Raw genomic sequence first — 14,010 nt, 5'->3', positions numbered from 1 at the left:
CTCTGTTTATCTATAGTGGATCTTTGTTCTTATTGTTCTGACAGCGTCATGAAGGAATTTTCTGTGATGGTGTCATCTGGGAAAATTATCTAGTTTGCAGTGCAGTGTTCTCTAGAGGAACCACTGAGGAGGCACATCCCTGTCAAACCTGATCGCTTACCAACATTTTCCAAATGAGTGAGCTACAAAGAGCTGGGCATCCATAAATAGTCCTTTTACCTTTTACTAGTAAGGAAATTTTTAACCAATGAAGAGTAAGAATGTGGTTATGAACTGCCTCTTTAAGTTTACTCGAGAGAGGCAAACTTTGCCATATTTTGCCCTAATTAAAGTTTTTTGTTTTCATAAAACCAGAGATTATCAAAGATTAAATTTTTGCAATGAGTTTCATACATGAAAATAGTCCATTGGAGTTGTCCTGCAAATTCCATTAGAGTAGACTGGGGACAGAGGGACTTAATTTCTCTTTCATCTTGAAATTTATCTTCCATTGATAGTGAAAGTATCTTTTTGATGGCAGCAAATTTAATTCTTTTCTACTTCAAGTGAGAATTTAAAGAGCAAACTACAATAATAAATATGAAGATCCATTGAGTTCTTAAAACCAAGAAGCACAGTGAATCCAGGATGTTATTAATAGACATTTGTAATAATTTTTTATAACAACTTTTTTCTGATTATGAAAGATATTAAGGGCCAATTGTGAAAAATTACAAAAAGACCAAAAAGTGTAGAGACTTAATTATCTTTTTAATGTTGTGAGCTGGTTAATTCTCTATGAGCCATAGAAAACTAACTATATACTACCAGTTTAATGTTGTGACCAAATTAAAGCTATAACAATTTCCTTCACCATTCCCAACTAATTCATCAGCAAGTCCTCATCAGTCTGTCTTCAGAATCTCCAATGTGTCCGTTTCTCTTTATCTTTACTATTGCCCTGTCTAGCCACTGCTCTCTCTCACACACTTCAGTAGCCTCCTAACTGGTCTCCTTCCCTTCAATCTTGCCACTTGAACTAATTTTCATATAGCAGTTAGAGTGATCTTTCTACATTATTATCTGGCTCCTACCTACCCCTCTGACTTCAGATATCAAAGCACACGTGCCTCCTCTGCTCCTTTGCTCAGGGTGCAAACACCCTGGCAAAGCTTTTCCCCACCCCAGGGCTTTTGTACTTTTTCTTCTTGCTGGATCTTCCTGACGTTGGAATATCAGCTCAAATGCCCTTTCTCTGAGATTCTTCTCCAACCATTCAACCTAAAATAGCCAACCTGTCACACCACCCATTCACATTGTGCTATTTTCTGCATAGTCCTTTATACGAATTCATGTTTTTTACCATTTGTTCATTTGCTGTGTTTCTCCATTAGAACATAAGATTCATGGGAGTTCATTGTCTTTTGTCTTGATATTTTTACTGCCATAACTCCAGCAATGAGAATAGTGCCTGGAATGTAGTAGTCACTCAAATATTTGTTGGATGAATCAGTGAATATTATTTTGGTACACCGATAGCGTATGTACCTGCTATTTTGTCATTCAGTGAGCTCTTCCAATAAATGCTTGCAGTCAATGCTGTGTTACTTTTATATGGCTAAAACCAAGTATTTCGGTTTTTTCTGTCATTTTGTTTTTTGAGTTCTTTAATATTATACCTTCAGCAGTAACGAGGGGAGGAAATAACTTATGCTTATTATGTACTTACTGTTTACCAGTAAATAATAAGCATAACAAGAACTTATGCTTGTTATGTTCTAGGCATTCTGCATGTGAGTTAGATTGTATTAACCCTATTTTTACAGAGTTGGAAACCAAAGTTAGAGAGAGGTTGGGTGATTTGCCTTTGATAGCTACCTACAAAGAGCTGTGATATGCCACATCTGTTCTATTACAAAGTTCAAAATCTCTTTATCATTCCACGTTGCCTGAAAGATTTCAGGAGTTGTAAATGGTTGAGAGATAGTCAGAGGTAAGAACAACCTACCTTTTTTACAAAAAGGGTATTTCAGCCCTTTCTGTTATAGATATGTCACTTGTGTTAGCCCTGTGGTTCTTCCATAGAACCATCTACTCGATACATTTGAGAGTAAGTTTTAGGGTGAAAAGTATGGACAGGGTGAATTTCTTTACACAATCCGTCAGTAACATTCTAGCAGCAATTCTATTAAAGGAGAGGAGTGAGGAAGATAGCCTATGTAGTTGGGAAAGATCCAGTTCCCTTAGGAGCACACAAAAAATGACCACCATTTCCATATGTTGTTCTAACTTACAGCTCTTATTTCTCCAGTGCCTTTTGCCAGATTGAGAATGTTCCTCGTTTGGATCATTTTTTTAACTTGTTCTTTCAAAGAGCGCTTCAGCCTGCGAAACTGCATTCCAGCGCCAGTCCCAGTGCTCAGCAGTACGATGCTTCCAGTGCAGTACTTTTAGACAACCTCCCTGGAGTCCGGTGGCTCACTCTTCCACTGGAAATCAAGGTAATCTTAGATATTATAAAGAAGAACCAGAACCAGGTGGCTTATTATAATCTTGCATCTTCTTTTTTCGTAGACTTTTTGTTATTTTTGGAATTGTGGTTAAAAATTAAAGAGGCAGTTGGTTGACAAAATAGGAGGTCCAGTGCAATAAACCCAGAAAGAGAAATTATTCTTTATAAGTAGAGATTTGCTCTCTCCTCTTACTTTTAAATTTAAGCTTTGTCCAAGCTGGGACTGCTTTTCAGAAATCATAATTAAATGGTGTATCTTCCTTTGGAATTTTGTGACTTTGATTTTATAATGTAAGGTTGTCAAGTTAGAATTATGTTTCTGTACAAAAAAGTAGATGACCTGATTGACTAACAATATTCTCAGTTAAAATACAAAGTCCACTAGTCTACCAAAATCTTTTTTTACATGAACATATGTGATTAGCTTTTGGCTTGTCCCATAGATAGCTACCAATAGTAAGACTGTATGATGGTTAAGAATTATCAATATGATTTTAGTTGTATCTGTATACCTAGAATAACTTTATTATTGAATGATTGACAAGATTATTTCAGACATTTTCATCAATGTAGACCACCATATAATCTATTTAGTTACAGCATTTGTATTAGTATTAAATGAGGCAGTATGCCATAGCCACTTCTCTGCTTATGAAGAAACCTAGGCTATGTTACAGTAGAAACTTAATTCAAGTTCCTACTCTTCATAAGACTGTACAGTGTATGATCAAATAAATGCCTTTTTGACAGTTTAATAGTTATTTAAATTGATGTATCAATCACTTTGTTCAGTTTCCTCATCTGTAAATTGGAGGAAATAATAGTCCCTACCTCATGGAAAAGTTACGAGTTATTACACATGAAGTATTTAGAATTGCGCCTGGCATGTTGTAGTTGTAGGTATGGGAGCATTATTATACAATTACTATTTGAAGGGAGATGAGGTGTTAGAGCATGTTCAAAGGATGCTTTGCCTTCTGGTGTTTTTATTTTGTCCTTAGCTCTGTCAACTGCCTGGTCTTTTGATATTTCAGGACAATAATTACTCCTTCCTTCCTTCCTTCCTTCCTTCCTTCCTTCTTTCCTTCCTTCCTTTCTTTTTCTTTTCTTTTTTTTTTTTTTTTTTTTGTGAGACAGGGTCTCGCTCTGTCACCCCAGCTGGAGTGGGAGTGCAGTGGCGTAATCATAACTCACTGCAGCCTCCACATCGCAGGCTCGGGTGATCTTCCCCCCTCAGCCCCTCAGGTAGCTGGAACTACATGTGCACACCACCATGCCTGGCTAATTTTTGTATTTTTAGTAGAGACCATGTTTCTCCATGTTTCCCAGGCTGGTCTTGAACTCCTGAGCTCAAGCAATCTGCCCGCCTCAGTCTCCTAGAGTGCTGGATTACAGGCATGAGCCATGGCACCTGGCCTACCATTTTCTTAAATTGTATAAAAAACTAAAAAGTATGAGATATATAATTCTACCTAATGTTTTCATAAAAATATATAAGCATTGGCTGAGCATGGTGGCTCATGCCTGTAATCCTCGTGCTTTGGGAGACAGAGGTGGGAAGATCACTTGAGGCCAAGAGTTCAAGACCAGCCTGGACAACATAGGGAGACCCTGTCTCCACAAAAACTTTAAACATTAGCAGAGCATGGTGGCACACACCTGTAATTACAGCTACTCAGTAGGCTGAAGTGGAAGGATTACTTGAGCCCAGGAGTTGGGCTCCCCACTCTATCATAGTTGCAGTGAGCTATGATTGTACCGCTGTACTACAGTGGGGCAACAGGGTGAGACCCTATCTCAGGAAAGGAAAGGAAAAAGGAAAAGGAAAAAAGAGGAAAAAAGGAAGAGAAAAGAAAAAAGGAAAGGAGAAGGAAAGGGGAAAGGAAAGGGGGAGGGAAGAGGGACGGAAGGATGTAAGTGTTCGATATAGGTAGAAACATAGAAAGTAACTAGATAACTTTACCTTTAAAAGAGAAAGACCCATATCTTGAAAGTGGTGGTAATCACACAATTGCATATCTTCATCAAAACAAACTATACACTTAAAATGGGTGCAGTTTATTTGAATGTACATTCTGTCTCAATAAGGTTGATACTTTAAAAAAAAAAAAAAAAGAGAAAGACCCTGGTTCCAAAGACTGTCTCATGTCCATTCTCATTCTGGGGTCTTTTTTCCTCAGCCACAGGGCCCATGCCCACTTCATGAGTCAGAAGGTACCATCTCTTGAGGCTTGCCATTCTACCTGGCCATTACCTAGGTTCTTGCCCCTCTGTCAGAATTTCTTCATTAAAGAAACCTCTTCCCTCAAAATATATAGTCCCTTCTTTCTGTAATAGTAGAGGTACTTAATGTTTTAGGGGTAGTGTGTTTAGAATTTAGATACATTAAGATTAAATATTATCTTTCCTCAAAAAAGTTTAAGATGTTCTTAAATATTGTCTATTGGGGGCTTACAGATTGCATGTGAAGGCTACCTCTTTTTCATTGAGAGTTTTGTTAATTTAGCATATATTTCTTTAAAAGATTTATATGCTTTTCTTTATTTCACCCTAAAAGAATATCAAATTGAGAAATCACTGTGTGAATTCTGGTATATATTTTTAATTCATTGCCTTAAAACATAGCTGTTGCTTATCTTGTCAATGCTTTGGCTGCTTTTATCCTTGTTACATCTAACACTACTGTGTGGACATCAGTGTTCATTGTGCCGGTTCCTCAAGTCTGTGCCGTGCTTTGCAGAATGCAGAAAAACCTCTAGATGTGCACAGGCAAGTTGAGCAGGTGAAATTAATACACAGGAAACAGTGAGGATCTGGCTTAGTTGTTTTCTATATTTTGTAGTCCAGTTAGGAGATTGAGAACAATACTTTTGGGAAGAGAGCTAGATACCTTCTACTAAAGTAGTCTAAAGCTCTATTTGATTAATATAAAATTTGAATAACAATAACAATTGAAGCTTTTTTTTTAATTCTATTTTTTACTGCAGTTTCAGGTTCACAGTAAAATTGAGAGAAAGGTATAGATTTCCCACATGCCCCCTTCCCCCATACATCACACATGCATAGCCTCTCCATTATCAACATTCCCCCACCACAGGGGTACAGTTGTTATAATTGATGAACCTACATTGACACATCATAATAACCCAAAGTCCATCATTTACATTAGGGTTCATTCTTGGTGGTGTACATTCTATGGATTTAGACAGATTATAATGACATGGATCCATCCTTGTAGTATTATACAGAGTAGTTTCGCAGTCCCGGAAATCCTCTGTGTTCTGCCTATCCCTCTTTTTCATCCCTCCCTTTCCATTAACCGCTGGAAACAATTGATCTTTTCACTGCCTCCATCGTTTTGCATTTTCCAAAATGTTATATAGTTGTAATCATATAGTATGTAGCCTTTTCAGATTGGATTCTTTCACTTGGTAATACATATTTTAAGTTCCTCTTTGTCTTTTTACGGCTTGATAGCTCATTTCTTTTTAACGCTGAATAGTATTTCATTGTTCAGATGTACCACAGTTTATTCATCCATTCGCTGAAAATCTTGGTTGCTTCCACGTTTGGACAATTAATTCTTGGTCAAACAGCAAGAGAATGTTTAGTTTTGTAAGAAACTACCAAACTGTCTTCTGAGTGGCTGTATTTTGTATTCCTACCAGCAATGAATGAGAGTTCCTGTTGTTCCATATCCTTGTCAGTACTTAGTGTTGTCAGTATTTTGGATTTGGGTCATTCTACTGTGTGTCTAGTTCTGTCTCATTGTTATTTTAATTTGCATTTCCCTGATGACCATATGATATGGAACATCTTTTCATGTGCTTATTTGCCTTCTGAATATCTTCTTTGGTGAACTGTTTGTTAAGGCCTTTGGCCCATTTTTTTAAATTCAATCGGTTTTTGGGGAAGAAGTGGTGTTTGGTTACATGAATAAGTCCTTTAATGGCGATTTCTGTGATTTTGGTTCACCCACCACGCAAGGAGTGTACACTGTACCTAATGTGTAGTCTTTTATCTCTTGCCACCCCCTGCTCTTTCCCCCAAGTTCCTAAAGTCCAATGTATCATTCTTAAGTCTTTGCATCCTCATAGCTTAGCTCCCACATATGAGTGAGAACATACGATGTTTGGTTTTCCATTCCTCAGTTACTTCACTTAGAATAATAGTCTCCAATTCCATCCAGGTTGCTGCAAATGCCATTATTTTGTTCCTTTTTCTGGCTGAGTGGTGTTCCATGGTATATATATACCACATTTTCTTTATCCACTCATTGATTAATGGGCGTCTGGTTCCATATTTTTGCAATTGTGAATTGTGCAGCTATAAACGTGTGTGCAAATATCTTATTTGTATAATGATTTCTTTTCCTCTGAGTAGATACCTAGTAGTGGGATTGCTGGATCAACCAGCAGATCTACTTTTAGTTAAGGAATCTCTACAGTGTTTTCCATAGTGGTTGTATTAGTTTACATTCCCACCAACAGTATAAAAGTGATCCCTTTTTGCCACATCCACACCAACATCTATTTTTCTTTTTATTATGGCCATTGTTGCAGGAGTGAGGTGGTATCGCATTGTGGTTTTGATTTGCATTTCTCTGATAGTTAATGATGTTGATCATTTTTCCATATGCTGGTTAGCCATTTGTATATCTTCTTTTGAGAACTGTCTGTTCATCTCCTCAGCCCACTTTTTGATGGGATTGTTTTTTTCTTGCTGATTTGAGTTCCTTGTAGATTCTGGATATTAGTCCTTTGTCAGATGTATAGATTGTGAAGATTTTCTCCCACTCTGTGGGGTGTTAACTCTGCTGATTATTTATTTTGCTATTCAGAAACTTTTTAGTTTAATTAAGTCCCATCTATTTATCTTTGTTTTTGTTGCATTTGCTTTTGGGTTCTTGGTCATGAAGCCTTTGCCCAAGCCAATGTCTAGAAGGGTTTTTCCAATGTTACCTTCTAGCATCTTTGTGGTTTCACGTCTTAGATTTGTTTAAGTCTTTGAATCATCTCGAGTTCTTTAAGCATTTGTTTATCTGGAAAACACTATATCTTTTCTTCATTTACGAAGCTTCGTTTCACTGGATACAAAATTCTTGGCTGATAATAGTTTTGTTTAAAGCATCTAAAAATAGGACCCCAATCCCTTCTAGTTTTTTGTGTTTCTACTGTTAATATGATAGGTTTTCCTTTATAGGTTACGTGATGCTTTTGTCTTACAGCTCTTAAGATTTTTCCTTTGTCTTGACTTTAGATAACTTGATCACTATGTGCCTAGGTGATGATCTTTTTGTGATGAATTTCGCAGGTGTTCTTTGAGCTTCATGTATTTGGATGTTTAGATCTCTAGCAAGGCTGGGGAAATTCTCCTCAATTAATTCCCTCAAATATGTTTTCCAAACTTTTAGATTTCTCTTCTTCCTCAGGAACACCAATTATTCTTAGGTTTGGACGTTTAACATAGTCCCGAACTTCTTGGAGGCTTTGTTCATTTTTTTTTTTAATTCCTTTTTCTTTGTGTTTGATGGATTGGGTTAATTCAAAAGCCTTTTCTTCAAGCTCTGAAGTTCTTTCTTCTGCTTGTTTGATTCTGTTATAAGAGTTTCCAGTATATTTTGTATTTCTCAAAGTGTGTCCTTGATTTCCAAAAGTTGTGACTGTTTTTTATTTATGCTATCTGTTTCACTGAAGAATTTTCCTTTCATATCCCATATAATGTTTTTCATTTCTTTAAGCTAGACTTCATGTTTCTCGGGTGCCTCCTTGATTAGCTTAATAATTGACCTTCTGAATTCTTTTTCTGGCAATTCAGAGATTTCATCTTGGTTTAGATCTATTGTTGGTGAGCTGGTATGATCTTCTGAAGGTGTTAAAAAAAAAAACCTTGTTTTCTCATATTACCAGAATTGTTTTTCTGGTTCCTTCTCATTCGGGTAGACTATGTCAGAGTGAAGATCTGGGATTCGTGGGCTGCTATTCAGATTCTTTTGTCCCATGGGATGATCCCTTGATGTGGTGTTCTCCCCCTTCCCCTAGGAATGGAGCTTCCTGAGAGCTGAACTGTAGTGATGGTTTTTGCTCTTCTTGGTCTAGCCACCCAGCAGAGCTACCGGGCTCCAGGCTGGTACTGGGAAGTGTCTGCAAAGAGTCCTGTGATGTGATCCATCTTCAGGTCTTGCAGCTGTGGATATCAGCACCTGCTCCAATGCAGGTAGCAATGGAGTGAAGTGGACTCTGTAAGGTGTCCCTGGTTGTGTTTTTGTTTAGTGCACTGGTTTTGTGTTGGCCTCCAGTCAGGAGGTGGCACTTTCAAGAGTGCATCAGCTGCAGTCATCTAGGGAGGATGTAAACTTGCCCTAGGGACACCTGGTTAAGTATTCAGGTTTCTCAGGCAGTGGGCAGAGCCATAGATCTCCCAAGAGATTATGACCTTTGTCTTTGGCTACCAGAGTAGGTAGAGAAATACTACTAGGTGGAGACAGGGATAGGCCCGAGCTTGTTATTGTCTGAGCTTCAACTCTTCTTGGGCAGGGCTTGCCGCAGCTGCTGTGGGGGATGGAGGTGCAGTTCCCAGTCCAATGGAGTTGTATTCCTAGGGGGGATTATGGCTGCCTCTGCTGAGTCATACAGGTCACCAGGGAAGTAGGGGAAAACCGGCAGTCACGGGCCTTACCCCTCTCCCACACAGCCTGCAGTCCTAAAAGCCAGTCTCACTCCCACCATGCCCCCTCAACAGCACCGGGTCTATTTCTAGGCAGCCAGTGACCAGGGCTTAGAACTTGCCCCAGACCAGGAGCCTCCCCATTGAGAAAGCAAGCAGACTCATAGTTTTTCAGCATCTCAGGGAGCCTGCAGCAGTGATCCAGTTCCTTCAAAGGGTCTACGGATTTTCTCAGCTTTCCTGGTATGTTTCTGCCATAGTTCTTGGAGCAAAAGTTCACGATGTGAATGTCCACATGCAGCCCTGTCCATTCGAGCAAGAGTTGCAAACTAGTCTTGCCTCCTATCTGCCATCTTAATCCTATTCTCAACCATTTTAAAATTTTTTTGTATGTGTTCTTATTGTGGAGTTTTAAGAGGTCTTTGTATATTTTAGATAATGGTTCTTTATCAGATGTGTCTTTTTCAAATATTTTCTCCCAGTCTGCGGCTCATCTTATTCTATTGACATCGTATTTTGCAGAGCAATAGTTTTTAGTTTAATGAAGTCTAGCTTATCAGTTTCATGGATTGTGGTTTTGGTGTTGTATCTAAAAAGTTAGTGTCAGACCCAGTGTCATCTAAATTTTCTCCCATGTTCTAGGAATTTTATAGTTTAGCATTTTACATTTAGACATATGGTCCACTTAGAGTTAATTTTTGTGTAGGGTGTATGGTGTGTGTCTAGATTGATATTTTTTATATGGGTGCCCAGCTGTTCTAGCACCATTTGTTGAAAAGACCATTTTTCCTTTTTACATTGTATTTGTTCCTTTGTCAAAGATCAGTTGACAGTATTTATGTGGGTGTATTTGTGGACTCTGTGTTCCATTGATGTATTTATCTGTTCTTTCACCAATAATACAATGTCTTGATTACTGTAGGTTTATATTAAGTCTTAAAGTAGGATAGTATCAGTCCCAAGCCTTTGTTCTTGTCATTCAATATTGTACTGGCTATTCTTGGTCTTTTGCTTCTCCATATAAACTTTAGAATACCTAGTTGGAATTTTGATTGGGATTGCATTGCATATATAGATCAAGTTGTGAAGAACTGACATCTTGACAATATTGAGTCTTCTATCCTTGAACATGGAATATCTCTCCATTTGTTTAGTTCTCCTTGGATTTCATTTATCAGAGTATGGTAGTTTTCCTCATATAGATATTGTGTATACTTTGTTAAATTTATAACTAAGTATATTTTATTTTTGGGAATGCTAAGGTATGTGATATTGTGTTTTTAATTTCAAATTCCACTTATTCATTGCTGGTATATAGGAAAGCAATTGACTTTTATGCTGGGTACAGTGACTCGTGCCTGTAATCCCAGTGCTTTGGGAGGCTGAGATGGGCGGATTGCTTGAGGTCAGGAGTTCAAGACCAGCCTGGCCAACATAGTGAAACCCCACCTCTACCAAAAAATACAAAATAAGCCAAGTGTGGTGGCACATGCCTGTAGTCCCAGCTACTCAGGAGGCTGAGGTGGGAGAATCACTTGAACCCGGGAAGCAGAGGTTCCTTATATACTGATACAGTATATAAGGTTAATATAGAAAATTGTAATATATAAGATTGTGTCAATTCTTTCAGATTTTCTGTGTAAACAATCATGTCATCTATGAACAAAGACAGTTTTATTTCTTCCTTCCCAATCATTTATTTCATGTTCTTGCCTTATTGCATTAGCTAGGCCTCCCAGTATGATGTTGAAAAGGAGTGGTGGTAGGGAACATCCTTTCCCCTTTCTGATCTTAGGAAGTATCTCATTTCTCACCATTAACTATGAAGTTAACTAGGTTTTTTGTAGATATTCTTTATCAAGATGAAGAAGTTTCCCTCTATTCCTAGTATACTAAGAGTTTTTATCATGAAGGGGTATCGGATTTTATCAAATGCTTTTTCTGCATATATTGATAGAATCATGTGTTTTTTTTAAGCCCATTGATTTGATGGATTACATTAATTGGTTTTTGAATGTCAAACCTGCCTTGCATACCTGCGATAAATCTCCCTTGGCTGTGGTGTATATTTCTTTTTAGACATTGTTGGATTCCCTCTGCTAATATTTTATTGGAGGTTTTTGAATCTGTGTTCATGAAAGATACTGGTCTGTCTTTTTTTGTTTGTTTGTTTGCTCTTATAATGTCTTTGTCTAGTTTTAGTATTAGGATAATGCTGACCTCATAGAATGAGTTAGGAAGTATTCCCTCTGTTTCTGTCTTCTGAAAGAAATTATAGAGAATTGGTATAATTTCTTATTTAAATGTTTGGTAGAATTCACCAGTCTACCCATCTGGGCCTGGTGCATTCTGCTTTTGCAAGTTGATTAAATCGTTGTTGATTCAATTTCTTTAATAAGTATAGACCAATTTATAGTATCTGTTTCTTCTGGTATCATTCAAGGAATTTTTCCATTCCATCTAGGTTATCAAATTTGTGAGCATGGGGTTGTTTACAGTATTCTTCTCCTATCCTTTTAATGTCCATGGACTCTGTGCTAATGCCCCCACTTTCATTTCTGCTATTAGTAATTTGTGTCCTCTCTATTTTTATCTTAGTTAGGCTAGAGGCTTATACATTTTATTGATTTTTTTTCGAAGAACCAGCTTTTGGTTTCATTGATTTTTCTCTATGGCTTTCCTGTTTTCATTGTCATTGATTTCTCCTCTAATTTTTTATTATTTCTGCTCTTCTGCATATTTTAGATTTAATTTGCTTTTTGTTTAGTTTCTTAAAATAGAAACTTAGATTATTGATTTCAGATCTCTCTTCTTTTTTAATATATGCATTTAATGCTATAAATTTCCCCCGAACACCACTTTTGCTGTACCACATAAGTTTTGATAAGTTGTGATTTCATTTTTTTTAGTTCAAAATATTTTTAAGACCTTCACTTTATACTGAAACATTCGGAGACATGAGAGTAAATTATTAAACCTCATTGTTTTAGACCAATAAAGCCCTATCTGTTTAAATTGCCAATTACTTATTTAAGGCAGTATAGCACAGCAGTTTAATAGTCAAGATTCTCTACTCAGTGTATTTTAAATTTTCAGCTTGAACAGTAGTTACGTGAACTTAAGTTCGTTTTCCTTAATGGCTTCATTGAGATATTTCACATACCATAGAATTTTCTCATTTAAAATGTACAATCCAATATTTTTAGTCTGTTCATAGAGCTGCCTAACCATCACCACAATCAATTTTAGAACATTTCACCATCTAATAAAGAAATTCCATGACCATTAGTAGTTATTATTTACTTCTCTCTTTCCCCTCCCAATTTCTTCTTCTCCCTACCCCTCCAGCCACAGGCAATCATTTGCATAGTTTCATTTCTGTAAGCTTACCTGTTCTAAATATATTTTTTAAATTTGACTCGTCTTATCTGTGATTGTAATTCCTTTGACCAACATTTCCTCATTCACCCTCTCCCCTAACTAACCAAGCCTTTGGTAATCACCATTCTACTCTCCTGTGATATCAGCTTTTTTACGTTCCACATATGAGTAAGATCATGTGGTAGTTGTCTTTCTGTGCCTGGCTTACTTCATTTAACATGATGCCCTCTAGGTTAATCTGTATTGTCATAAATGACAGGATTTTGTTCTTTTTTATGGCTGAATAGTATTCCATTATGTACATATAGCACATTTTCTTTATCCATTCATCTGTCGATGAACACTTAGGTTGATTCCATTTCTCTTGAGATTTCTCATTGTAGTAAAAACAGTAGGATTTATTGACTATGTATCTTCCCATAGAAAATATTAAGGAATTTAATGCCTTAAGAAATCTAGTTAAAGGCCAGGTGTGGTGGCTTATGCCTGTAATCCCACCACTTTGGGAGGCCGAAGCGGGCAGATCACCTGAGGTTGGGAGTTCAAGACCAGCCTGACCAACATGGAGAAACCCCGTCTCTACTAAAAATACAAAATAAGCTGGGCGTGGTGGTGCATGCTTATAATCCCAACTACGTGGGAAGCTGAGGCAGGAGAATCACTTGAGCCTGGGAGGCGGAGGTTGCGGTGAGCTGAGGTCACACCATTTCACTCCAGCCTGGGCAACCAGAGTGAAACTACGTCCAAAAAAGAAATCTAGTTTAAAACGTGTGTGAGTCCGGTCACGGTGGCTCACACCTGTAATCCCAGTACTTTGGGAGGCTGAGGTGGGCGGATCACAAGGTCAGGAGATCGAGACCATCCTGGCTAACATGGCAAAACCCCGTCTCTACTGAAAATACAAAAAATTAGCCGGGCGTGGTGGTGGGCGCTGTAGTCCCAGCTACTTGGGAGGCAGAGGCAGGAGAATGGCGTGAACCCAGGAGGCAGAGCTTGCAGTGAGCCAAGATTGAGCCACTGGCACTCCACCTTGGGCATCAGAGGGAGACTCCATCTCAAAAAAAAAAAAAAAAAAATCGTGTGTGGGGTAACTTATGCCTGGCAATTTTAGGTGGAAATAGTTATTTTTGCTTGCTTATTTTTAAAAACAAACTAAATAGTTATTTTTAACTGGGAAAAAACTTATTTGTTCCAGGTTTAGTATATGATGAGGTCTTACTTTAGTTTTTCTTCCCAGGTATTTGAGAATTTCCTCATTTTGGTTTTTTTTTTTTTTTTTTTCCAATCATATTTTCCTAGGGTACAGTGAAATAATTAAGAGAAAAGGTATTTTTATATTTTCATTTAAGGAATATAAACAAACATATATATTATAGTAATATTGTACATTAATTAGCCTGTAGAGTTTAGTAGCAGGAATAGTAACTCATTGAACAGTTTCTGAGATCAAATACCACAAATCAGTAATTTTT

At 37.5% G+C, this 14,010-nt stretch overlaps 1 protein-coding gene across 5 annotated transcripts in view; it reads left to right on the top strand.

The window, feature by feature from the left end:
* Nucleotides 1-14,010, top strand: part of LOC105486104 (inturned planar cell polarity protein) — a 96,967-nt gene that overhangs the window by 62,723 nt on the left and 20,234 nt on the right. For 3 of the 5 annotated variants that reach the window (XM_071093071.1, XM_071093070.1, XM_011748801.3), the window contains exon 8: nucleotides 2,291-2,480. In XM_071093071.1, the coding sequence (XP_070949172.1) occupies nucleotides 2,291-2,480 (190 nt within the window). The remainder of the gene's footprint in view (nucleotides 1-2,290; nucleotides 2,481-14,010) is intronic. The other 2 variants (XM_071093073.1, XM_071093072.1) reach the window with 1 other exon arrangement.

This window comes from Macaca nemestrina, chromosome 3 (genome assembly GCF_043159975.1).
Source record: "Macaca nemestrina isolate mMacNem1 chromosome 3, mMacNem.hap1, whole genome shotgun sequence".
NCBI classification, from domain to species: domain Eukaryota; kingdom Metazoa; phylum Chordata; class Mammalia; order Primates; family Cercopithecidae; genus Macaca; species Macaca nemestrina.
The sequence above is the reverse complement of the archived record's forward strand: the minus strand, read 5'-3'. Positions and strand labels throughout refer to the sequence as shown.